Source organism: Linepithema humile, chromosome 1 (genome assembly GCF_040581485.1).
Source record: "Linepithema humile isolate Giens D197 chromosome 1, Lhum_UNIL_v1.0, whole genome shotgun sequence".
NCBI classification, from domain to species: domain Eukaryota; kingdom Metazoa; phylum Arthropoda; class Insecta; order Hymenoptera; family Formicidae; genus Linepithema; species Linepithema humile.
The window spans coordinates 45,102,782-45,130,555 of record NC_090128.1 but is presented as its reverse complement, the minus strand read 5'-3'; the positions used below and the strand labels follow the sequence as shown (position 1 = coordinate 45,130,555).

Below are 27,774 nucleotides of genomic sequence, written 5' to 3'. Positions count from 1 at the left end.
TCTGAATAAATGCGTCATGTATGAGCAGTGACGTAGCGCGGTTAACACTAAATCGAATACGTCGCGAAAATCCGTACAATCACGCGTAGGTGTGACACGTTTAAATACCACTTGCGACGAGTCATCGTTTGAGTATCCTCAATCTCTTAAGTATTACAAGTGGCAATAGATAAAGATTTATTTGATTATTCACGAGATCCAAGAACAGTTAGGTAAGGAAGTGATTCCATCATTAAATGATAACATTTACATTTATCTATATCTAATAAATAATATCACTAATAATAATCTTACTTATCTTTAGAGGAAATGATTGGATTAACGAACATTTGAATTTGATGACTAATTTACGATTGAAATAAATTTACATAAATAAGAAGAGATTTGGTAGGAAAACTTATATGTAGGATAATTTCTCTTCCTTTTTCTAATTAATAAACATATTTGATAAAATTATATTCTTATTAAAAATTTAGATGATTTTTTCTTTACTAAAATTTAACAAAAAATATGAAATGTTATTCTTTATTAATTAACAATAAAAGAATTAGATAAAATAATTTTGATAAGAAAAAAATAATAACTTAAATGTCCTAATTTCGTTTTCTTGCAAATTACGATCGTCTTAGTTTTCTTTCTTGTTTATTTTTGTCGCCTATATATTCACCTCTAATTTTACGCCAAAAGTATTATTATAATTTCGTACAAATTGCAAATTGCTATTTACTAATGTATTAAAAAGCACATATTATATGTTCCAATTGCAATTGTTGTTGCAATTGCAAACAGGGTGAGCGGTGCGCGCGGCACGGCATTGCATCGCGGCGTTACGTTGCGTTGATGCGTGTGCCGGTCCGCCGGTCCGCGCTCATGCTTTGAGCGAGCCGGGCGTAAGTAAAGGGGGTTTGTGCAACGGCCCCGTCAGTAGGAATCACGATTTCATGTGATTCGGACGCGCTAAGACAGTGCGAAGTACCGCGTGCCAAGTCCCTGCAGTCAATAGTGAATACAAGTCGATCAACACGTGCTCACGACGTCCGACACACAATATCAATACACACCGATTCGTACACATTGACCAGCCGGTGTAAAGGAGAAAAAGGAAGACTTGAGCTAGAAAAGCTGTCAGCCGGCATCCCGTGATTTCGGCGCGATGGCCGCGTTTTCGAAAAGCTCGCTGACAGGATAAGACAGACGAACAGGACGATATTATTAGAGCGGATAGTGGCGGAATAAACATTTTTATGCAGGGTGCAGGGTTATGGGAAAGCAGATGCTTTGACATTTGGATCTCTTGCTCCTGCAGGACTTCGTTAGTTTACTGAACAAAGAGGTGAGCAACCAAAATATTGATATTTTCAACGTCAACGCTGCGAATTTTATTCAGCGTGAAACGCGAATGTCAGCTTCGATTGAATGTACGACAAACATACAGTTATTCGATTCTTCGTTCTAATCTTTTTTATCGCGATTTCGCGCGATCTTTACGCTTGGCTACGCTCGCGTCGTTACGAGATGACACAGGACGGATGAGCAATCCGGATAGTCACATTTTTAGCATCGAACACGCGGCGAGAATGCGGCCCCTCGGTTTTCGCCGAGGCGGGCGCGCCGTCCACGACCAAACAAGCCGGTCGCGTGCGAGAGCGAACGCGTGGAAGCAGGGCCGGTCGACCCTTTTCAGAGACCTCTGAAAGGGTTAAGATGAGAATCTTTTGCATATAGAGAACTTCATTCTTGCTGTAGTTTTATCGATTTATTTTTTTTTTCTTTTTTTTTAGTGTGTCGTAGAGATGACGGTGGAGAATTCACTCAGTTAGAATTAGCGCTGCGTAAAAAATTGATAATTGCATAATCGATAATTGCACTCGTAAGTAAAAGATTATATATTTGAATGAAAAGACGAACAAGCGCACTCGCTACATTAATTCCAATGTTTATTGATCAGGAATGGATTGACAACTCCGGGAAAAAAAACATGCATATTTTGTAGGATAGATAGCAATCTTCCATTGAAAACTTTAAGCGGATTTTTAACTCACCGTTTACTACGTACCACTTCAATTACCGCATTGTTTTCCCATTGCAAAATGACGATGCCTTTTACCGTAACCTTGCAGCGGCCTTGCGTGGAAACGCGCTTGCATTTGCTATAAAGGCCGCAGCACTGTTCGCGATCGGGCGGCGTTGCTAAGCGCGCCGGTGATTTTTGAAGTTCGTCCGCCTTTTCTGTATCCTCTGTTCCGCAAAGCGGCTTTACGCATGATTCATCGCCTTGTCTCTCTATCATGCACACTTCGTCTGGTCTTTCAACTTTTACTTAACGAAATTTTAGGAAGAGTATTAATTTTTTCTTTGTCCGAGAAGCGAGTCCACTCTTTGCATTTTTATCATTTTTTTTCTCATCGGTCAATTTTTATTTGGAATAAATCTGAGACAAAATATAAAACTGCAAAATACGCTTAAGACTTTCGTAAAAATTCATGCTAATTTATTTTTTAAAGAAATTTAAGAACTTTATTTCTTCTGATAGTTTTTTTCTCCTATTTATTCTGACACAAATTATAAAAAAAATGAAAATCTTGTCTGTTCCGCGAAGTTACCTCATTCATCATTCTCGGTTCTTCATGTCTTTAAAACGAAATAAAAAGAACGGAGCAGTATGCAAAAAACTCGCTTTAGGAAACAGGGCGCAACCTTCGATTGCAGAGGACAAAATCAGAAAGTAAAGCATAAGTTTGCAAAGTCTTAATAAGAGAGCAACCCGGCCTTCGTTTAAAGGCGAAATTCAAAGAGCGGAGCGAAAGGCTGCAAAGTCGCTGTGTAAAATAGGACATCGACCTTCGATTATAGAGGCGAAATCCGAAGGCGCCGGTTCTGGCTACGGCGATCGTGAATTTTCGAAGCGAATGGTAATTGACGGCGAGATGAAAGGGTAAACATGATCGGCAGGATCCTCTGGTTTCGTCCTATAGAATGTGATTTCTCACATCCGTACACATGTTCTCTATATTTTTTCTCAGGTCAACGTCGTATTTAGAACTAAATGTAGCCGTTTTGGAGTTTCGAGAAAAGATTCAACGTTTTGTTCAGCTTTCGTGGAACTCGTGTCCCGTATAAATTTTCTTCGCTACAGCTATTCATAGCTATTCATGATGTTACATCTTTTTCAGCCATGGTGGAATTTTTAACGGTGCTAGAATCTGTTACAACTCTTTCTATTTATGTTCACGTAAACTTTCCCCAGAAAAGATAAATTTTATTCCGAAAATTTCTAGAGAGATACGATTTATACTTGTAAAAAAATTAATTTTGAATTTTAAAAGTTATTAAAATTCTTTAACATTTTTTACGTATAAATTCGATATGAATGATTAATCTGGCAGCAAGAACTCGATCAGCTTTTGGAGCCATTGACATCAGAATTTATTCTGACGTCAATGTTTAGAGCAATCGCTACTGGAGATTTCGCGGTCGAATCGCTCAGATAAGTGCGATTCTTATCTCATTTAGTGGGAAATGCTGTGACAGGAAGCAAAAAGCGGCGACGGCGGTGGCCGCGAGTAGAGCGAATTCCGTCGAGTTCCTTGAATGTCTATATTTCTTTCTTTTTCTCGCTCGAGGGGAAACCCTCGATGTTTCCTCGAAGTCTTTCGAAACTCCAAAGCCGATTATTTGTCATCGTTACAGTTTAGACCTCGCGATTAGAATAGACGATCACATCAATGTTAAAACGTGAATCTAGTCTTTTAAATAACTGGTTGTCTTCAGAGAGATATTCTTGAATAGAAGTTGATTCTTGGAATAATTTGCATTCGATTTATTCTTGGCAAAGATATAATCCGAATCGTGATTGTTAATTCATTTGAAATTAAAATTTTATTACTTTTATAAGAATAAAACGATATTTATGTTGATAATAATTAATTAGTAAAGATAATAGATACTTTTTTAAAATTAAAATTATAATTAAATTAAAAAAATTAAAATTAAGATATACAAGGAGGCTTAAATGATATTTATTTGATCATTTGGAAGCGGTACAGATTTTGGAGCAGTTACGTAAACAAATTCGATATACTAACGGATAATTTGTTGCGACATTGTAAAATGCGCTTATCTCAACTTACGCGTGTCAAATTTTGATTTTGGTCGCTCGCACAAGTTATATTTAAGTTTAATCATGCTTAAATTACGACAAGAAATAATTTGTAATTTAATGAATTTTAAAATACTTTATTTTTTCATATGAATTATTTGCAATGTAAAATAATACAATTTTACGATAAAAATAGTTTCTGCGCAAAGATTTGAAGTATTCTGACTAATTTTAGTATCAATACATTATTGACACTTACCAAGTATCAAGATAATATTTTAGCATATTTTATTACAAATCGTATAATTGGTTACGAACAGGTTAGTCAATAAAACCACTTCTCTCGGAAATTTCAGTAGCCAAGCATCGCTGGCTGATGATGCTCGTAACGCTTTGCTGCTCGCAACGAATGCTTCCTTAAAAAAAAAGGAAAAAAAAAGATAGACATGCATGTATTGGAGCCACATACCTAGCTATCTTCTCATCAAAGTTGTCTTACATGAAAGTTTGTAATTCCAATTGCACTGAATGATTGTTTTACTTGCAGATTGTGGCTGAAAATAGCGTAGCGCCGGTGTGCATTACATTTTTCTCAGATAAGTTGGAACACAGCAGTTCCATCGAAGTCTGCTAAGAACATTCAAGCAATAATTTTTTGCCAATGTCGTTACAATAAAATAAAATAAAATCGAATAATTGCAGATTCCAAGTTCAGGACTTAATTTAAAGAATTTTTCGTTTTTCTTTGGCAGCTGCTTTTTTATAGCACACGTATAGATTTTACGTTAATAATGACTAAAGTAGCGGTTAACGAACCGTTACATTGTTGTGATTTATCGTTGAATAATTTACACCCAGTTCGAGTCCTCAAACTGGTTTATTCAAAACCAAACCCGGTTCACATAGTGGCAGATTCAGAATGAGAGTGCGTTCTCAAACAGTTTAATAAAGATTCCCATCAATCAAGCATGGATTTGAATTCGAGTGTAAACCGGTTTAAACCACTCTTCATCAGATTCGGTTCTATTTAAGCCCTTCGTACATTCACAGGATAAAAATTGGTCATCGACGCGCAGCGCTGAACGATATTTTTTTACTAAAAAATATTGAATTAAGATAGTAAAATAATATCGGAAGCGATACAAGTAACGCCAGTTAATCGCTGTTATTGAAATTGATGCTATTAATTTATAAGGCTTTTCTTTCGAATAAAATTGCTGAATCTGTTGCTGAACGTTTTCCTACAATTGATCAATGCGCATGTTCTTAAGAAATGCGACGGTATTAGATATTCTTCACGCGCTGTCGTATTCTTAGATGATGATTTGAAAATTATTTGCCGTGATTTGCCGTAAAATCACATGATTTGAAAATTACGGATACGACTCGTAATATATTCGAATATACGACGGCGCGGCTTAATGATTGGCATATTTTATCGCCGACCGTCCGCGATTGTAAGTATACGTTGATAGAATAATTTCGTCACGTCTACATCTCGCCGTGGAATTATTTTAACGCTTTCCAATAATCATCCGAATTGCAGAAAGAATCTACTTGTCATTAAATCTATAAGCTTGCGAATTTTGGAGTCACACTTATCTCGCGCTTGTTATAGAAGCCAAAGTAAACCAGATGACGTTTATTGAAGAGGTGATATTTATAAAATTGTATTGTCGGCGTCGAAAAAATTGGAAACACTTTTCTGGTAACAACTTTCGAAACATCTGATGTCCAATATTTATTCTTCTTTTAATTCCAGCTAGCGATATTTTTGTCTTCAGCAAATAAATTCATTCATTAAACATTGGGTTTATCTTCAGAGTTGTTAAAAAAAGAGTTGTCTCGATTACTTTGCTGTCGGTTGTGTCGGATGTTTCATACAAATAATGTGATCGCGTGCTTTTATTCTATATTTACACACATTTGTTCTATATATTTTCATAATTTAATTGTAAATATTAAAATTTTTTTAAAATTATTTTTTATATCTCTCAGATGACATCCAAGTTTTACGTTCGCGTTTTTTTTTTACTCGCCCAGATCAAAGTTCACCTTTGGACGCTGCATCGCGATATGTAGATTGCGTCGATGCAATCCGCCAAATAAATCGCCTAACTGCCGACGATTTATCTCGCCGCTTGCGTCTCGCGGGCGCCGCGGCGGCCTTAAAACGCGCTCCCGACAATATTCCGCATCCGCTCGTTCGACTGCGCTAATAAAAAGGCGCCATCGACGAAGGCAAACAGTTCGATCTCGCGTGCGTAAATACGCACGTTTTATAGATCGCACCGTTTGCTTAGCTGTTAATTAAGCCAGCGACATTCACGGCCAATCCGCTAGCGCGGCGCAAATAATCGCGCAATGGAAGAGATTACATTGACGTTCACGCATCGATCTTTCACGAAACATACAGACAGGTTAAATTGAGATGTCACCGGCAACCTGTCGAATTAATTAGCCACACTCGCGTGTAATTACCTTTCTATCGGAATACGTACATCACAGCGACCGCGTCGTATTACACCAATCGGCATCAGTCGATCTCGCGCATCGCAATGGTGTAATTTGCAGCGAACAGTATGTATTTATTTATCTGAAGGTATAACGTGTATACAAAGTCTAATTTTAGAAAAGACGTATAATCAATTTAATTGACATATAATTAATTGTAGCGTACGCGTTTCAAAAATATAGAATTTAAATAACATATAAAAATAGAAATAATTTTCCGAAGTTTTGCAACGGTTCGAAACAAAGAAGAAATTATATTTCTTATAATTGCATAGTTGCATAGTTTCTTTATAATTACATTTTTTTCTCAAAGCATATAAAAATTTCCGACGTTCGCTTAAAATAATAATAATAACTTTATATTTGTAATAAATTCAGGATTATACTCTCGGCGTTTATGCGAAAAGTGCATACACCGTAAATCCTTTTATTAATTAAGGACAACGAGTTATTGGCTTTATAATTGTGACGGTGACAATGATTCGCTAGGAAACCAACCGCCGGTGCCGGAAAACGCCGTCACACGCGTGCCTTTAAGTGCATCCGCGTGGAAACAGAGCGATGTGTCGCGGATGCGGAAAATTGCGCATAAAGGCGCAGCTTATTTGGTTATTAGATAAATCGTACATTAACGGGAGCAGAGATAATCGCCGCGACGTTACGGGGTAAGGGTAATTTCATAATTGGCACACCCACGAGGTGCTCGTTACTTAATTGCTGCCGAGTGGACAAGGCCAACAAAGTCTATCTCCTTATAGCGTATTTTACCTTGAACCTCTTATAAGTTTCCTAGAATTTCTCTCTTGGACGAAGAAAAAATCCATTTGTCGAAAGTAAAAATACCGGCATAACGGAAACTTCTCAGAAAAATTCTAATCATCAAAATCAATTAAATTATAATCATAATTTTAATTGATTTTTGTGACGCGCAGGCTATTCAAATATAGATGCAATTAATGTAAACAAGCGTTTTATGAGTTCAGGGCACACTTGATTAACCTGATGAATCATTACGTTAATCTAATGTGACTAAATTGCTGTGTTTTATAATAAACGAAATATTTTCGCATAACTGTTATTTGACTAATATTTAAAGTATACATTCTAAAATATCATATACACAGTTGTAAAGTTTTATAAATTAGGATGTATATTTTAAGAATCATAACTTAGGACATTCTTTACTTAACAAAACGCTTAGTACTTCGATTATTTCTCGAAAATATTTTGAAATTTAAAATATTTAAAAACTATGTCTATACTTTTCTAATAAAAGGACAGATATAATATATTTGAATATTGATTATCGACAGGTGCCCGCGGCTGGTGTTATCGAATAACCACTTTAACGAATCAATAAATTCCTGAAGAGGAAACCGGAGAGAAATTAGATTGTCGTTTGATCGGCTATTGTATAACCAGCCACTCGATCGTCGAGTCATCAAATCGCACTCGGTTCTCAAGCCGCCGTACGAGTGGAAAGAAAAGGAGTTCACGAAGAAGTAGTAACAAGAAGCAGAAACATGGCACACGAAAACGGGATAAATGGCGATACCGACTCTGAGTCGGTGGAGCTAAATCCTCTGAGGAGAACCAGATTCCACGTGAATCGGGTCGACAGTCTCGAAGGTCGCGCCAGTCTCTTGGGCGAGCAGGAAACAAAGAAGTCCCTCAGGCACATGACCAGGGAAGCCTTGCCGAGGCTAGACAATTACAGGAACATCATGAGCATCCAGGCGGCCCATAGACCTTCCTTGGACGAGTTGCACAATCCCACTCTCCTCAACAAGGTGAGTAATGACTTCTCCGAAGGCAATATTATTTGCGAGTCTCTTCAGCAAGACATGTTTGAGACAACTTGAATAGCGCCGTGCGATGTGGGAAATTTATTTCAAATTTCAGTTAAATTTTGAATAAAATTAATAGACATAATTTGCGATTGCTCGATTATTGAAGGTGATTTTCCGTGATACTGCATTTCTGATGAGAAAGTAAAAATTTTATTAATTGAACTTTACACATCAGTTTATGCAATATTTTGATTTTATGTAATAACTGCTTATGAAAACTGAGTTAATCTACCAAGGAAATAAATATTTGCAACAAAGTCATACGACTACAGCATAAAATGATCACGATATCGGTTTAGAATTTTATTTACATCGTTCGTAATTCTTTGATACGACATTTTATATGATAATCTGATGACGTCGCAATGCAAATTTGCACACGAGTGCGAAACTTTAATATTCCACATGGTTGCGACACAATAATAAAATGCGAGGCACGCTGATAAGTCCAAATTCTATAATGGTAATAAGTGATACATCACGAGGAAAATCCGCAAACTGTGTGTCATGCGCGTTTATATTTGTTCACTTATCAACGCGTAAAAATCGATACTTTTTTTTTTACGTATAAAGATTTCTCGAGATAAAAATTCGTCATGTTGATAGCGACACGTGTCGAATTGCATAATGGGCTTCTCGGAACAATCATTCGGTCACAAAACAAGAAATATAAGAAATCGTACGTGGAAAAACGGCGCTGCAAAAAAATTGATGCGCGTACACGCTCATCGATATCGGATAAACGCGAGTCTCTATTGACTGTGAATCCTTGATTATAAATACGTGGTGCGGATTCTTGCGTGGCAGACACATCGCACGCGTACACTGACATTCACCCGCTTCTCACTTTTTCATCCGTTATCTACGCGCGGCCTCGTTCGCACCCGTAGAATTAATCTAAATTTAAACAAGCCGTATGCGGGCTGCAGTCTGGTATGCGTCGCGTAAGATTGCACTCAAATATGTTTCTGCGATAGGCACACGTGTACCAAAGTGCACCAATAAAGCGCGTACCGGCGACAAAACAGATTTTCTCCCCAATCGTTAATTTTTGTTTATTTGTATTTAATCGCGATGCGAAATTTTACGCTACAGAAAATTTTACGTTCATTGAACTACGTTATCATTGATATACATATTTTTTCCTGAGGTGGCCAGTGCGAATAACGCGTACAGCGCGCAATACGATAGCGCAGCACGTGCTTTTTCAGCGAGCCAAACACGCGGTATTAATTATACTCGCTCGAATGAGTCGTAAATCATTGCTAACGGTTGCACAGATTGTTAATTGTGCAATTAACCCGCGGTTAAATACAAATGTGGCATCGAGGTTTCGTCTAGCGTCTGACGCTTTCTTTCGTCGGCGCAAGCCGGCGAAAAACTTGTTTTTTCCGTTGAATGGAATCGGAAGCGTGATACCGCAAATATGAATATGGAACGTGCCATTGAATCTTTATTGCCGTACGTGACAATGTGTCGACGATGACACAATTTTACGTCACCAGATTATTACCGTTATCAAACGGTGTAACACTGGTAAAACGCGACGTCAAATATTTGCAATGAGTAATTTTAAGTGCGTAGTCTGTATTTCTAGGAGAATCGTGCCAAATTTATGGCATATAACACTAATCGCAACAGTGTAGACAATTAAATTCAAGCAAATATCACTTCTGCTTTTACACAATTACTCAATTTTCTAATAAATATTGTTTTAAATAATTTATTAAATTTTTTTCACAGTTTTTTTAAATCTACTTCGCGATTTTTCAATAATTAACGCATTAATACTTTTTGAATTAAATAATTTGGATCTTACGAGAAATTTAATTGAAAATATTGCTTTCTGATGTCGCAACGATTGCAATTATACGCGTATCGCATTTTTAAGTAAATTAATGCGGATAGTGAAATGACTCATTGCTTTTCTGCACACAGTATGCGTTTTCAGTTACGCATTGGCCCGAGACGACAAAATCGTTATCCAAGCGTGAAGTGAATACCGATTGTCCTTGATACTTCGAATACGATCGTGTCATCGAGTTTTTTGGTCACGCTCGGTTTCATTTCCACCGGACATCACTCGCAGGAAAATTTTTGTTTGCTCAGCAGTTAAAATCTTGCAGACGCTGACGAGAATAACGTGCGAATTTGCCTGATATTCGTGAACATTTGTAAATGATATCTTGTTATGAAGACTGCATTCTTGTCGCGATAAATATTTTATGAATATCTCGAGAAAAAAATAGTATTTACAAATATAATCTACAATTTGAACATTAGAATAATCAACAAATCTTTTTCATATTTTATAAATATCATACATATGTTTAAACTTTGGGAACTAAATTTTTTAAATATTTTTATTTCGCTATTTCGCGTGATTTCCATGTTACGTAATTGGCAGAAAACATACGGGCTTCTTGACATAAAAAATTCAATCGAACATAACGGCGGCGGACATGAAGCTTTTTTTACTGCCAATAATACTTCATAGATTTTATACAACGCAATTTTAAGGCAATTTGGACGGCGCATACGAGAAGGACTTGTGGCTAAAGAGAAAGGGGATAAAACCACACGACCGGCATTAATCGTTTACGTGAAGGAATGACACGATTGCATATCAGGTCACGGAGAATTAGTGTATATTTAAACAAATTTAGAAAAAGCGTCACGTAGATCACGGCGCGTACCCTGTATAGCATAAATATCGGTGAAACTTTCTGTGCCAATAAGTTACGCGAAAGCGATCGGAAAGCATGTGATACTAAAATTGCAAAATATCTAGAATTCTGTAAAAAAGGTCGAAATATTTTATTACTTTTAATGTAACTGAAAATACACTACGCACAAAAATTGGGGGAGCACTTTAAAACCTGCAAATTTTGTCGATTTTTAAGAGGCTGTATCTCAGCTTTCACAGATCGCAGGATAATTTTTTTGCGTGCATTTTGAAGGGTGAAGCTTCTACTTTAAAATGGCTTAAGAGATATTTTCCGTCCCATTAAACTGTCTTTTTTTGTGAAGATCAAAAGCAGGTAATGTTAGAGTCCTGGAAATTTCATGACTTTGTAGCCTTCCACGGGCAAAGCAAGGACGAGGCGAAAAATATCACCACATCAGTTTTAAAGTCGGGAACTTTCCAGGACTCTAACGCTACCTGCTTTAAAGTAGAGGTTTCACCCTTCAAAACGCACGCAGAAAAATTATCCTGCGATCTCTGGAAGCTGAGATGCAACCTTTTAAAAATCGACAAAATTTGCAGGTTTTCAAGTGCTCCTCTAATTTTTGTGCGTAGTCTATATATCTTTTAATATAATAAAAAGTATTAACAATATTTTAATATTTAAATTAAGTTACGTTCGGAATAATCAACGAAGTACATGTTAACGTAGCTAAGAAAAAAGGAAAAATTTGCGCTCAACATTTTAATTGCAAAAGTATACTGCAACTGCATAAATAATAAAATAAACAAAATCGTGAATACATTTACATCGCGCTGAGGTAATGCGAATAATGTATAGAAAGCGCGTTGCGCCTCAACGTGTTAAGTCGAATTATCTATGCAACAAATGTTGCGCCATTAGTCATATATGTGAGCGAGGAAGTTTTTCAGACGAAGATTACGGTATACGCATATGAAATCGTACGATCCTTCCATATAGCCCGTAACGGTTGGGTCAACGCGGAGACCCTCACGTTTGCCCGGGCAATTAAACTCGGTTGCTCGAGATGATGACAAATATCGCCAAGACAGTCTCATCAGCTCGTGTGCGTCATTAAGACAACGTAATTCTTACCCGCGAAATTAATCCAGAAATATCTCACACTCGGGAGATTAAGCGAACTCGTTTGTCATGTGTTGCATCGATGACTATCGCGATAATTAGACAAACGAGTTCACATCACGAGTTCTGGCCGTAACTAGACTGTTGATAATTGAGCATTTCTCTCACATGTCTTGTCATATGACGCGACTTTTTGGGTCAGTCTGATCCTATTAATTGACTATAATTAGCGATTTCTTATCTCTTTCTGGAGCGTAGCTCTATATAATACAGATGAAAAAAAGAGTTAATTAATTAAATTCGTGTACCAATGATTAAATTGGACTTAAGTGTTAATTGCAAAGGTAAGAATTTAATAAACCCCTGTCGAAAAAATGACGCATCGCTTACAGAAGCGTTCAGATATATCAAGTAACAAAAAAAGTTTATGCGACTTTTTGTATTAAATTAAATTTAAGAAAAGCACACGATATTTTTTGGTTATCTAATATTTTGCTACAGAAATGTGGCGTGTTGATAAAAATTTGATATAAATTAAATTGAATAAAGAACCTTGAGTACAAAGTAACGATAAGTAACATTTTTGTAATTTTATATTCATTAGCCAATCGATCTGTATTCACACTTGACATTTAGTATTAAAATTGTCTGATTCTCAGTTTGATTTGCGTTGCGTGAAAATACAATATTATCTCGCGGCTTAAAATCAAACAGTCGCATTTGACGCTAAATGTAAGACGTGAATAGCTTTTTGTCTTCATGCAAACATCACTTACACCGCTATTTGCACATGAAATTTATTCTTAATACTACTTCATCCACTTAAGAATGTATTGTGGTACGTAATACATTTATATTGACTTTGCGTTGTATTACAAGAGATATCGCAAATATGTCGTAAAAAAATCCTAATTTAATCTCATTTAATATTAAATGACTTTCGAAAACGCGGAAAATAATTAGGTTGGCGAATCAACAAAAACGTAAATAAAACTAATATTTAACATTTCTAACTTGATAAAAGAAACCTATGATTATAATTTATCAAAATCTGCAAACGTAAAAAATTTTGTTTTGTTTTACTATAAATCTCTGAAAAATTATCGGAAATGTTTCTTGTAAATCGTTTTTTCAAAATTAACTCTCTGCGATCCATGATTTTATGAATCAGTCAGTTCAATCGCGCACTGTTACGTGCCGCAACTTTCTTGTTCCTTAAATTACCTTTTTTATTCGGACTTTCAAACCATTTTTCTCTTTATTCCTTCCGGACTTTAAAGAAATGACCCTTTTATAATTGTAAAAAAACGTAGATTAGCCTAACTACTGTGCATAACGTGCACTTTCTCTTCAATAAAACCTTTTCGCTTCAATAAAACTTTTTTCCTTCAATAAAACCTTCCACCTTTACGAAATACCTAGAGCACTTGGAACGAAGATCCATCTCATCAGTTCAGTTCTCGATCACAGCAACACCTAATCAAGACTTTTCCACAAACGTATCCCGATTTATTCAGAATTATCTATTACGTGGCTTCTCGCACGTAATAGCACTTATAGCTTGATATGTTAGTATCAACGAATCCAGCAAAGTGCTCTGAATAAATCGCGGGCCTCCTGAGAAATAGGCGTGGATATTATTTGATTATACTCGTGTTGTATGTAGCAGAGAATATGTATGAATGCATACTAAAAAGTATGCGAGAACAGACTTTCCTTTATAAAGGATCTTTATTCTTCTTCTGTGTCATACGGTCGTAAACTATTTACGATCGTATGATTTATGCGTGTCTAGATATGCTTGATTCGTGCCAGATGCGCTCTGGAAAAGATTTCGGATGTAGTTTTCGCAAAGCTTTCAAAAAAATCCTTCGCAAAGCACATAAATGAATCACGGCAGCTTCATGTAAAATTGTTCATAAAATTTTCAATAAAAATCTTAATAATTAAAGCTAATTTTAATTATTATTAGAGAATAATAATAATTATTAGAGAAAAATTTATATATTTTTATTCATTACATCACGATAAAAAATTAAGGAAATTGGCGACTTTTCGAAAGCAGAAGGCAAAGTAGTGCAGAATAGGTTCTGGTCTGTGGAAATGCGCATAGATAATTCTGCAATTATTAAATTCAAGACAAGGCAATTAGAAGATGTAACGATAAATCATAGAATGAATTAATTGTTCGTCCAGAAGAGAGCCACATAAAGCATTGGAGAGATAAGCTGCAATCCAATCAAAATCGATTTGAAAGCAATTAAAAATTGATCACATTCAATTGCTTGCTATTAATTACTCATCTGACAATGTACATTGTTGAACAATTCTTCAGAATTGTCACATTAATTTTAATTGCGTTGACATTTTAAATATTTCAGTTCGATTATTCACCAGTTTTGAGACTTCCGCGAAACTTTCAGCGAAGGCCACTTCGTCCGGAAATCATTAATCATTGACTCAAACATAATAAAGTAATATTTTTCAAGAAAACACAAAGAGCGAAACGTTCACATTTTTCAAATGAGCAATCGAGAATATCCAATTTTTTTTTTCATTGAACGACCTTGCATGCTCGCGTGCAATTCACGAAAAATTTCTCGACATCACGTGGATGTCGTCGCGGACGTGAGTCGCCGGCGACGTGAGACTCGGTTACATAAATCGTTAGACTTCATTGGCGACCCTTTCTCTAGATCAGAATCACCTTCGATGACCGTCTTTAAATCTTAATTTATATGCTAATCTGCCGGCGCGGATCCTACCGGCTCTCCCAATTGCTTCGCGAGAATGCGAGATCGCGTAAATGCATTATTATGCGTCTCGCCAGTGCGCGAGATTGCACCTAAACGCTGCCGTCTTATCGCAAGAAATCGTTCGGATCCGTTTAGAGCGCCGTCCTTGGAGCCTTTCCGTACGTCAATTACCCATCGGGATTGATGAAGACATCATCCCGACGACACGGCGGAGCATAATTCCTCGCATAATTACGAGCAAATCGCATCCGGATCTTTTATGGGCGCGATTACGCGATATGCGATTTGCATGGCAAAGATCTGCGATCTCTTCATCGTACACGAGTTGCAGCATTTCCCGAGATTTCTTGAAGAAACTTTGTTAATAAGTCCCTCTTTTTTTCTTTTTCCTTTTGACTTTTAATTGTCTAAGCTGCTTCCGCTTCGCATAGTTACACGTTTTCGCGATGCGAACGTGCGACAATCTACAGAGCTGACAATGCAGTGAAATGCAAGGAGGGTGCAACTAATTGCAGTCGCGGAAAAAGAACGCAATAAACAACACACTGAAATTAAATGTGTAAGAGAGAAAGAGAGAGAGAAGAATTTCGTAAAAATTTAATTAAAATTTTATTTTAAAAAATATATTACAATTAGTATATTATAATTTTTGCACATTTAATTTCAGTGTGTTATTTATTGCGTTCTTTTGCCGCGACTGCAATTAGTTGCAATTAGTTGCACCCTCTTGCATTTCACTGCATTGTCAGCTCTGTAGATTGTCGCACGTTCGCATCGCGAAAACATGTAACTATGCGAAGCGGAAGCGACTTAGACAATTAAAAGTCAAAAGGAAGAAGAGAAAGAGAGAGACTTATTAACAAAGTCACTTTCTACGAAAGTGGCTTTTGTATTAACATTCGTTATAATTAAAGAACTACAAAAATTTTGACAGTGTCGATCATCGTGTCCGAAAGACATACCATGATTTTGAATAAGTCTATATATAACTTGCGGAATAAAACTGCTCTTCAACCACTTGGTTTATCGAACGATTATTTTCAGGGCTCGGGCTCACATACGTTAAACGTTCCGCATTTGAAATCCACGACGACCAGGGTGAAATTCGGATGGATCCAAGGAGTTTTGATGCGATGTCTCCTCAATATCTGGGGGGTGATGCTCTTCCTGCGGCTTTCCTGGGTCGTAGCGCAGACCGGTGTAGGTGAGTGTCCCGTCGTCGGTATTAATTAAATTCCTGGCATTCTAATGTTGTTGATATCGTTCCAGGCCAAGCTATTTTATTGATTCTCACAACAACAGTAGTCACGACGATCACGTCCTTGTCGATGTCAGCAATCAGCACGAATGGTCTCATTAAAGGAGGTATGCAATATAACGCTAGCTAAAGAATGAAGATTAAATTTTGTTGGAGATTTTTTACATCGGGATTAGAATTAAATCAATTTAGAGAAAGACAGACGGAGCGAAGAGAAAATGAATCATACTGTATATCTTAAGTTAAAAGTTTGCAAGAAGAAAGAAAGATGATTAAAGCTGATGATCGCCTTATTAATTTCTTTGTGCGACAAATAATGTAACGTGTTAATTAATAATTGTTTGCACATATGTAAATCGTTTTGACGGATTATCGACGCGACAGCGGCTAACATGATCGATTGAAGCGTGCACATCATCTTGTTCTTTTATTTTCCGCAGGTGGAACTTATTACATGATTTCCAGATCATTGGGACCCGAGTTTGGCGGTTCCATAGGTCTCATATTTTCCCTAGCGAACGCTGTCGCCTGTTCCATGTACGTGGTTGGATTCTGCGAGAGCATGGTGGATTTTCTCAGTTCTTATTTCGAGGCTTGCATAGTCGATTGTGCGACAACAGATATCAGAATCATAGGTCTGTAAGCGCTCGCGCCATTTAAATCACTCAAATTCTGAGAAATTTGTATATTTATTTTCTACTGCATGTAAAAATTATTTATATAAGTATTACACGATATTCTATTATACATTTCTAACTCGTGCTTTTTAAATTACATCGAGTGTAATGTCAATAACGTTTGTATTGAATTTGCAGGCTGTATAACGATAGTTGTGCTGCTGATAATTGTGATAATCGGCCTGGAATGGGAGGCAAAGGCTCAAATATTTTTACTGATAATCCTTCTCTTGGCTATCGTCGATTTCATGATCGGCACCTTCGTGGGTCCTAAAGGCACAGAGGAGAAAGCTAAAGGATTCATTGGATACAATAGTAATGTCGTATTAATATTTTTCATGGCGTACTTTTTTCCGATACTGCTTTGCGAATTATTATCATTATTAACAGACAGAATTATTTATACATATATTAATTTTGTGATTTATTCGTGATGCGCAGCTAAACTCTTCAAGGAGAATTTTTATCCGAACTACCGATACAGCGAGGGCGTGCAACACAATTTCTTTTCAGTCTTGGCCATTTTCTTCCCAGCGGCGACAGGCATCCTGGCAGGTGCGAATATATCCGGTGACTTGAAGGTGATTTAGTACTTTATATAGGAAATATTTATATTTATTAATCCTTGACTCGGTACTTTATAGAATGTAATTATCATTTATTTAACTACTCGTTAATTTGTATGTTCATTCAAGAATGGCTTTCTTTAAAGTGTAAAAGTTATTTTCTTACAAGATAAATAATAAAGAAATTTGCGCTTCGTGTTTAATCGTCCCGAAAAATTAGCGAGAATTCCTTCCTTATTATAATGACTGCAAAATGCCGCTGAAATGCTTAAAAATCTTATTTTGATTTTTGTAGGATCCGCAATCAGCGATACCGAAAGGCACGCTATTGGCAATTCTTCTGACATCGCTGTCATATCTGCTGATGGCGATTATGGTCGGAGGTACCGTTATACGAGACGCGTCTGGCAATGTTAATGATTTATGGGAGACGTACAATGGTTCTTTTCCGGGTCTGTCGATACTTGATATAAGCAATGACACCGCAATCGAAAATAGTACAGTTGTTAATCGCACCTGGATATATGGAACGGCTTTTAATTGTACCTCAGGATGTAAATACGGAAGCCACAACAGCTTCGAGGTGTGTTTATATACTTATTAATAATTATTAATTCATTTCTGAGGATTTTAATTAAAATCAATTTATTGAAATAATTGAATCAATGATGAGTGATATATAAAAATTTATAGCAGCAAGATATAGCAGATATTGAGTGTTAAAAAATAAAATTGAAGGCAAAAATTGAAATAGGCGAATGATGTTAACGACTATTGTAGGTAATTCAATTGGTTTCCGCCTTCGGTCCCATCATTTATGCCGGCTGCTTCGCTGCAACAATTTCAAGTGCCTTAGCATCGCTGGTCTCAGCGCCGAAAGTATTCCAAGCGCTTTGTCTCGATAAGTTATATCCGGGAATCGCGTGGTTCAGCGGAAAGAAGGATAAAGAGCCAATCCGTGGTTATTTTCTCACTTTCATCATTGCCGTCGGTTTTATTTTGATCGGTAAGTGATAAAAAAATCAATAATTTTACCGAGAAATTGTTTCGTTCAGAAATATATAAATCGATTTTTTTTTCAGGTGAATTGAACGCGATCGCGCCACTGATTTCGAACTTCTTTTTGGCAGCTTACACTCTCATTAATTTCAGTACCTTCCATGCTTCTCTTGCTAAACCAATCGGATGGCGGCCAACATTCAAGGTACGATAATATGATGATACATTTACAGCATTATTATGTTTTCATATGTTATATTCTTGTTGTCTGGCAATAATCGTTGCTACTTTTTTTTAGTATTACAACATGTGGCTCAGTCTTGCTGGCGCTATCCTTTGCGTGGCTGTGATGTTTCTGATCTCATGGTGGACGGCTCTAATAACGTTATGCGTAGTTTTAGCGCTGTATTTAGTGGTTTCATATAGAAAGCCCGGTAATTTCAATAGGCCTTTATTTATTTTTATCTAAGCGTCGGAAAAAAACATTACGTCATTTGCGTTTCACGATACACCGTTCTCATCAATTAATATGTTATAGATGTCAATTGGGGTTCAACTACACAAGCGCAGACCTACAACAACGCGTTGACAGCAGTGCAGCAATTAGATCGTGTGGAGGACCACGTGAAAAATTACAGACCGCAACTCTTGGTTCTCACCGGCGCGCCTAATGCGAGATCCTCGCTGGTTGACTTTGCACATCATATCACGAAGCATCAAAGTTTATTCATTTGCGGTCATATCATTGAGGTATCGCTCGTTTCGTTCTCATTAACTTAAGGCTCCTGGGTAGTCACCGCAGCCATATTAGATTCGTGACGTCAGAAGCGAGAAATGACACGCCGAGAATTCTTGCGTGCCATTTCTAAATAAAATGATAATTTAACAAAGTAACACTCTGGATCGCTTTAAGACACCTGTAAAATTGTCCGAAAACTATGCTTTTTCCTTGACAGGTTATAAACAATTGTTAAATCAACAGTGAAACGAAGCCTAATTATGCGAGAAAACACACGGTTGACAGCTGTCTGTATGAGTAGAAAATTCTCCTTCTACGTTGGGCTTTCCCTGCTAATCTTAGTTTTCGGATAATTTTACAGGTTTCATGAACACGTCACATATCACAGTACTAACATTTAACGAATATTAATGAAATGGCACGCAAGAATAAATTGGGTAGTCAACATGTCATTTTTTCACGCCTAATAGTTCATCGATTCTCCACCTAAGACGCTGCATAAGAGAATTTCTGTCATATGGACATGTCGGTAACGGTACTAAGCTATATATATTCTGTATTTATCGCGTTTATTTTTTTGTAAACAAATTTTTAAATTATAAATTAACATTTTGTATGTTATTCAGTAATTTACTTTTATCGAATCAATTGATTAGGTCAAACTGTTACACTATTTATTTATACGATAAATCGACTGGGTAAATTCGACTAGGTTTTTATTCCTACCACAATTATGTCGCTACTGTCAACGCGGAGTTCACGGCTGCGGGACCAGGAGCCTTAAGCCATTTATTTGACAGAATGTTTTAATGTATACGTATTCGTGTGCTTCAGACGCCTATATCATACAAGACACGCAACAACATGACACAGAATTGTAACTCCTGGTTCAGAGCAAATAAAATCAAGGCATTTTATTCTTTGGTGGACGGCGCGAGTTTCCAGGACGGTGCTACTTCTCTCCTGCAAGCCGCTGGACTTGGCAAAATGAGACCCAACATCCTGCTGATGGGTTACAAGCAAGACTGGGCCACCTGTTCACGGGAGAATTTGAATATGTACTTCAACGTTATGCAGTAAGTCGTTGCGCACTACTTGTGTCGTATCGTAATTTTACAAAGGCTATAAAGCTTTAATAATTTTTTTCTCGCAGCAAAGCTCTTGATATGCACATAGCAGTGGCACTTCTGCGGCTCCAAGAAGGCTTAGATTGCAGTGGAATCATTGGAGATGTTGAAGATCAAAGGAGACTCGCGCCTACATCGATACCGGGCAATCAAAGCTTTTCACAGCTCAGCCAAGGTTAAAAAGCTACATCTTATCTTTCTCGTGATCGTTTCCTTTTTCTGGAAAGTTTAACAATGAGTAATGATCATTGCAGCTAGTAGCACGTCTGACATATCGATACCCGGTAGTCCTGCGCCTAGACGTTCGAAGGCGATTAACGAATATCCCAATCCGTCCGAGGAGCAACGCGAGAACCGGCCAAATATAGTGCCAATCACGAATATACTTAATGTAGTGACAAAGTTTCAAAAGAAGCATAAGAAGGGCACTATTGATGTATGGTGGTTATACGACGACGGTGGCTTGACGCTTTTATTGCCCTACATAATCAGCACAAGGCGCAATTGGTCTAATTGCAGATTGAGGGTGTTCGCTCTGGCAAATAAGAATTCTGAATTGGAGTACGAGCAAAGAAAGTAAGCCTCTTCCGACAATGACTTTCGCAATGTTGATCTTCGATAATTAATATTCACTTTCCACAGTATGGCGAGTCTTCTCTCAAAATTCCGGATAGACTATTCCGCTCTGAAAGTTATACCGGACATCTCAAAGCCAGCACAAGCTAGCACGAAGACGTTCTTCGACTCGTTAATAACTGACTTCCAGGAATCGGCGGATTCGAAAAATGCAGACGACGGTGATGAACGAAGCGTTAATCTTTTGTTAAATATTTATACGCGCAACAATTATAATCTAATCATAATCTTTTATATTATAGATATTATTAAAGATTCGGAACTTATGGCGATGAAAGAGAAGACCAATAGACATCTCCGTTTGCGTGAATTATTACTTGAAAATTCTATGGAAGCCAACCTGATCGTTATGTAAGTTGCGCATTTATATCACATGTTTTGTTATACTGAGAATAGATCGTTAATGTTGTTGTTAATGGATTTATAGGACTCTGCCGATGCCTCGGAAAGGTGCCGTGTCCGCGCCCCTATACATGGCATGGCTAGAGACGCTCACGCGCGACATGCCGCCATTCTTACTGGTTCGGGGCAATCACACGTCGGTTTTAACATTTTATTCATAGTGATGATGAAGAAACAGATGGAAAAGTTTTTTATGTGAGAATACGCCTCACGATTAGCGACAACAACGGTGTACCGCAGTATTACAAAAAGAAAGACTTAAGGCTCCTGGGTAGTCACCGCAGCCATATTAGATTCGTGACGTCAGAAGCGAGAAATGACACGCCGAGAATTCTTGCGTGCCATTTCTAAATAAAATGATAATTTAACAAAGTAACACTCTGGATCGCTTTAAGACACCTGTAAAATTGTCCGAAAACTATGCTTTTTCCTTGACAGGTTATAAACAATCGTTAAATCAACAGTGAAACGAAGCCTAATTATGCGAGAAAACACACGGTTGACAGCTGTCTGTATGAGTAGAAAATTCTCCTTCTACGTTGGGCTTTCCCTGCTAATCTTAGTTTTCGGATAATTTTACAGGTTTCATGAACACGTCACATATCACAGTACTAACATTTAACGAATATTAATGAAATGGCACGCAAGAATAAATTGGGTAGTCAACATGTCATTTTTTCACGCCTAATAGTTCATCGATTCTCCACCTAAGACGCTGCATAAGAATTTCTGTCATATGGACATGTCGGTAACGGTACTAAGCTATATATATTCTGTATTTATCGCGTTTATTTTTTTGTAAACAAATTTTTAAATTATAAATTAACATTTTGTATGTTATTCAGTAATTTACTTTTATCGAATCAATTGATTAGGTCAAACTGTTACACTATTTATTTATACGATAAATCGACTGGGTAAATTCGACTAGGTTTTTATTCCTACCACAATTATGTCGCTACTGTCAACGCGGAGTTCACGGCTGCGGGACCAGGAGCCTTAATCATCTGTACACACAGAGAAAATTGACCATTATGACAATTAAAACATCTCCAGTGACATATATAACGCTCCAATGACAAATATATGTCTATTATTATGTGTGGAAAAATGAGAGTGAAGTATTATTGAAGAATGTGTGCCTAAAATAAGCAATGTCCTGAAAACATTCAGTCACATTATAGAGTGGAGACTACTATTTTTTTAAATAACTCATTTAATAGGATACTCTTCCATTTTGAAGGAATTTCGACAGTTTATTGTAAAAATTATACTTTATAAATACTTATAGTAAATGATTATAAAAATGACAACTATAATCTGTAGTATTATTTTATTGTTTGTCATGTCATCTGTTTATCTTAAATATTTGTACCTTACATACAGAAATGTTTAAAAGCTTTCTAAGGGGAATATTTTTATACATAATTTGGGAAATTGTACCTTATTTGATATATTGAAGGAGACCAGATGTACACATTTTTTCATAAAAAGTTCTATATTTCTATATGGATTTATGGTCTTTGACAATCTTTGAATATGGAACATAATTTCTATGGATTTTGTAAATACTACACAACTGGACTAAAAGATTTATCTATTTTTATATATATATATGTATATTTTATAATCTTGGCAATATTTGTTAAATGAGCACTAAGTTTTATCATGAAAAATAGTATAAAAAGTAAATGTCAATGTTTAAAGTAAAACAAATACATACAGAAAATTGTAAAAGCATCATAAAGACACGCTATAAGGTTACTTAAATGTCATTATTGTTGTACAAATGCTAAATTGTCATATCAACGTTTATATATCAAGATATATTGCAATCCTATATCGCACCTTTTTAAATGTTGCAATACTATTTTATTGAATATCGCAATTGAATATCTAATTGTAAGTATTCATCAAACATGTTGCATTATCTTGTATGTTAAACATACAAATTTTAGTATATAGGAGTTTTATGCCAATTTCTGTTTAAACATTTAATTACCTAACTTTGTTATAACATAGTTTCATCATAACAACTATCAGTGCTTTTATATATCGATAACTTTACGATACATTATTAGATGATAGAGAGATATTTATTTGAATGTTTCAATGTGAACACGTTTTCGACTAGTTACGAATGCATTGCAGGAGTCAGAATACTGATATCTATTATATCTTCCCTAATAGTATAAATTTTGCGGATTACTAATGATCTATTGTGCATTCTTAATTATAATTGGAATTACAAGTTAATTTTGATTGAAAATTCATTGCTATAAAAGTCAATATTCCAACTCCTCATATAAAATTGAATTTGTGCTGTATTATGGTATGTGCTTTGTAATGTTTCATTATACGAAGATTATGAAATGTAAATGTGTCTTACATTATATTATAATTTTTGGGATATCATAGGAAAGAAAACTGCATATATTGCAAAAATAAATAAATGCAAGAAAATACTTACGAAGTCGTCTAAATAAATATCTAATTGCAGCCAAAAAATAAAAATTACATATAAAAACAAAAAGTTTAAATAAATAGCAAGTCTAAAGATTTTTTTGCAAAAAGCATAGATAAAAATGCAATATAATATATGTAATAATATAAAATTTGAATATATTATTTCTGTATTCTAAATATATAAAAATTATATATGTGTATATATATATTATATCTTTTCAAATACTGAATCTCTCTCTTGAAAGATATGAAATAATACAATAACTCTTTAAATTAGTTAAAAAATACTTATTAAAATGTCAGGATGACGTATCGTCATTGTCATGCATTGCATCGTATTTCTCCACAGATTCGATAAACTCGATTTTACGTTTTGCATTCGTGGATATCACTGGTGGCATAGATCGCGATTAGATTGCAACGTAGATCTCATTCTCTTTTTTCGTTTAAATACTACGGATGTGTCGCGGTCTGCGCACCAACAGGCAACAGGAGGACAAACCGGAGCTAACTTTTGCCAATTCGGACATACGTAGCGATCTAGTCGGAAACTCAACTTTCTCTGCGAAAACCTTACTCGACTGCGGGATCTCGTCTTCCGATCGATGAATGAGCGTGCCGTTTACGTAGAGCACATTGGCGGCTACGTCCTCAGGCACAGTCAATGTTTGGTAACTGTACGTTGCCTCCCGTTCGATTCTCTGTGTTTCGAGTCAGAGAAATAAAAATGGGAAATTTTTATACAATATTCCTGTTTTAGGAAAATCTTTATTCCAAATATGTGGAAAATATATATTATGAATCTTTTGGAACAATGTCAAAATTATCGATTCAATTTAATATGGTTCGAATTAAAATCAGCACAAAAGTTTATTTTTTAAATTAAAATAAAATTACTCTATAAATTTGAAATTTTATAAATGTAGTAAAGTGCTTAAAAGATATAAGGAATTATTTCTTATTAAAAACCATAAAATCTCCTAATTTTTAGAAAATATGTTTAAGCTGATAATTAAATTGCTTATATGTCATTGTTTTATATTAAGAACTCACTATTTTAAATTAATATATAAAGACTAACCTTGAGAACTTCCTGAGATTCTTTTCCAGATCCTACACATATAACATCTGGGCCAGCCATTGTAACGAGTGATTTCAAGCGTTTGGATTCAGCCACCTAAACAGATGAATATCATGAATTACTATGCAGAAAGAATTTTGCAAGAAAATAATCATTAAACAAGTATTGTGATGCACTGTATATTTAATGCATAGTCATTTCACCATCATATTTCATACGTCCTATTCCTATTGTTAAATCATATATTCACTTCCACATAAACTTCCAACAACTACAAACTACTTTATAAATTTTCTTTTCTTTTAATTAATGAATCTTATGATAAAATGCTCTCTTATGATGTTTATTTAAATATGTAAAATATTTACTAATACAATTTTTGTTTTAATGCATTATGATGTTTATGATGATGGTTTTTAATGTGTCAATAAATCATGCATAGTTTTTTATGTAATATACAAAAATGTGCAAGTGTATAATCTCTCTCTCTCTCTAACAAGTGCATATACTGTACTCATATTCAATTCATCAATAATATAACATTCGTACAACAATAATTGAAACAAAATGAGAACATTAAATATTTTGTTTAAAATTAAGTGAAATCGCGAGTGTCTTTATGTATATGATGCATGCTAAGGTGAGTGAATATATCTGCGGTATTGTTCAAGTGCACAGTTCGAGTGCTAAGCTGGAACTTGTGTAATTTGTCTTTTGATTTTAAAGCGGTTTATAAAATTCCGAAATATATTATTATATAAGAAAAGAATATTCCTTAAAATCGTGCAACTTTGCTTTTCTAACTTGTGAGAAAAATTATTCTCCTTCTTTCTTTTTAAATTAATGAAATATTAAGAGAGTCAGTTTAGTGCACCCAAACCTGAAGAGGAGCTGAGGTAAGACTCTCCACTATCACCTCTTCACCACCATCACCCACCTTAAATGAACAGTAGAAAAGTAAGATGAGTGAGCATGATATTCTCTTTATCAAGGCTTGAAGCAGATCCGAAACGTATATTTTTATGTTTTTCTGACGTATATATGTTCTATAAATATGAAATGTATTGTGAATAGATACACATAAAATTGTTGTTGTTACTCATGGATCACACATGCATGTATTTATATTACTGATATACAAAATGTTTCATCATTGATGGATGAATTTAAAAATAAAGTTTATTATTATAAAGAATGAATTTGATACTAAGAAAAATTACAAAAATTGATATAACAAATAATTGCATTTTTTAATTCTAAATTTATCTGTAAAACAGCTATTCACAATAAAATATTCTGTATATGATGCAATTGAGATGTGAAATGTAAAATATCCTTAAAAAGGAGTGCATAAATTATATTGCAAAGCAATACCCAATGAAATTTTGATAAGACTTATAAGATAATACCTTGTAAGACAAAGGATGACAAGTATAAATGTAGAAGAAGATTACAGGTAAAATATGTTTTAAAATTGGAACATATTTATAAGTCATTTTTATGCACAAAGTGGTACACATATTGAGTACATGTCATGATGACTCTAACATTGACTATTCAAGACATTCTAATGAGACATTGATACATGCGATATATGTTCAGTGAATTATGAGAAATTTGTAATTGTTTTATGTCTAACACAAAATATCAGTTTTCAGATTTCAGATAATGTAAATTTGTTAACTTAAATGACTCATGGATTTACATTACCTTGATGGGTACACATGGATATTCTGGAAATGCTGCCGCAACGGCTCTCGCTCCTGCTTCATTTGTAAAATGCGACAGCCCAACAAAAAATTCTCTACCTATAATAAAGCATATATTTATTCATTAACAAATGGTACAATTTTAAGAAGCTGTATTATTTATGAGTAAAACATGAGTGAAAAATATAACACATTATAGAATAAAATTTACCAGTGAAAAGAACATCTCCACCATCTAATCGAGCATTCTTGTCACTTATCTCTATAAGAGGTATCTCTAATTCTTTCTTCAAAACAGCTCTAATAGTATCAAGCTGAAAAGAAATAAAACATGAATCTTATTAATTGAATTCATCAATACAGTTGAAATATTGATTAAATCTTTCAGTCATCTATCAATATTTACATTTCTTAATAATTTTAATAAATTTAATAATTTTACAATTATCATTACATTCTATTAATTTCCTATTGTCAGTTTCAAGTTGAATCTGATTTCAATAAGGTTTTAAGTATACCTCTTTGAGACGTGACGGCTCACTCGGTCGAGCGATCAGAGCGATGCCGTTGCAGACGACGGCGATGTCCTCGACAAAAACGCAAAGTGGCGAGTTCTCGTCGGGCGGCATCTCGACGACGTCGATGTCAAGCTCACGCAAAAGTTGTGCCAGGGCCAGATGCTGCGTTCTAGCCTCATCCAATGTCACTTCGCCTCGCGTACGCAACGATAAAGGGATCCTGCACAGGATCGCGTGCGTGTACCGGTGCAACGGCATATTTAATGATGCACGAATTCTCGCTTGAGTTAAAAGCGCGAAAAAGCGGCGCACGGATGAAATTTGACGTTTGACGCGAAATGACGAGATTGACGATCAGGTTTACCAATCAGAGCTTCTAGGATTTTAAGAAGCAGCATGTCGCTAGGGATGTTTCGCGGTGAGTTAAAGAGCTGTTTACAATGACAATAACTTTTTGTATAAATTAAAATAATTTGTAATATTGATAAGTTGCGTAAATTTTGATTTATAAAAGATATAACAAAAATAGCACTATTATTTGTAATTGTATATTAGAATTTTGTTACAATAATTATTTTAAAAAAGC

General features: G+C 35.5%; 2 protein-coding genes across 5 annotated transcripts; one reads left to right on the top strand and one right to left on the bottom strand.

Moving 5' to 3' along the window:
- Positions 1-856: 856 nt before the first annotated feature.
- On the top strand, positions 857-22,733 carry Ncc69 (sodium chloride cotransporter 69). Of its 2 annotated transcripts, XM_067358897.1 has the most exons (19): positions 857-1,333; positions 1,782-1,870; positions 7,927-8,403; positions 16,055-16,214; positions 16,280-16,375; positions 16,709-16,903; positions 17,084-17,260; positions 17,387-17,526; positions 17,807-18,094; positions 18,292-18,517; positions 18,594-18,715; positions 18,809-18,944; positions 19,049-19,260; positions 20,084-20,325; positions 20,403-20,551; positions 20,631-20,952; positions 21,019-21,173; positions 21,255-21,363; positions 21,440-22,733. In XM_067358897.1, the coding sequence occupies exons 3-19, from the start codon at positions 8,137-8,139 to the stop codon at positions 21,573-21,575; spliced, it is 3,132 nt and encodes a 1,043-aa protein (XP_067214998.1). In that variant the 5' UTR covers positions 857-1,333; positions 1,782-1,870; positions 7,927-8,136; the 3' UTR covers positions 21,576-22,733. The 2 variants fall into 2 exon arrangements, with proteins under 2 accessions (XP_067214998.1, XP_012217293.1); XM_012361870.2 differs by lacking the exon at positions 1,782-1,870.
- Positions 22,184-27,573, bottom strand: LOC105669092 (N(G),N(G)-dimethylarginine dimethylaminohydrolase 1). Of its 3 annotated transcripts, XM_067359012.1 has the most exons (7): positions 27,189-27,573; positions 26,882-26,984; positions 26,672-26,769; positions 25,842-25,898; positions 24,962-25,057; positions 24,458-24,581; positions 22,184-22,421 (listed from the first exon to the last, which is right to left on the bottom strand). In XM_067359012.1, the coding sequence occupies exons 1-7, from the start codon at positions 27,444-27,446 to the stop codon at positions 22,414-22,416; spliced, it is 744 nt and encodes a 247-aa protein (XP_067215113.1). In that variant the 5' UTR covers positions 27,447-27,573; the 3' UTR covers positions 22,184-22,413. The 3 variants fall into 3 exon arrangements, with proteins under 3 accessions (XP_067215113.1, XP_067215109.1, XP_012217268.1); XM_067359008.1 differs by lacking the exon at positions 22,184-22,421 and having other exon boundaries at positions 22,731-24,581; XM_012361845.2 differs by lacking the exons at positions 22,184-22,421; positions 25,842-25,898 and having other exon boundaries at positions 22,731-24,581; positions 27,189-27,572.
- Positions 27,574-27,774: the final 201 nt, after the last annotated feature.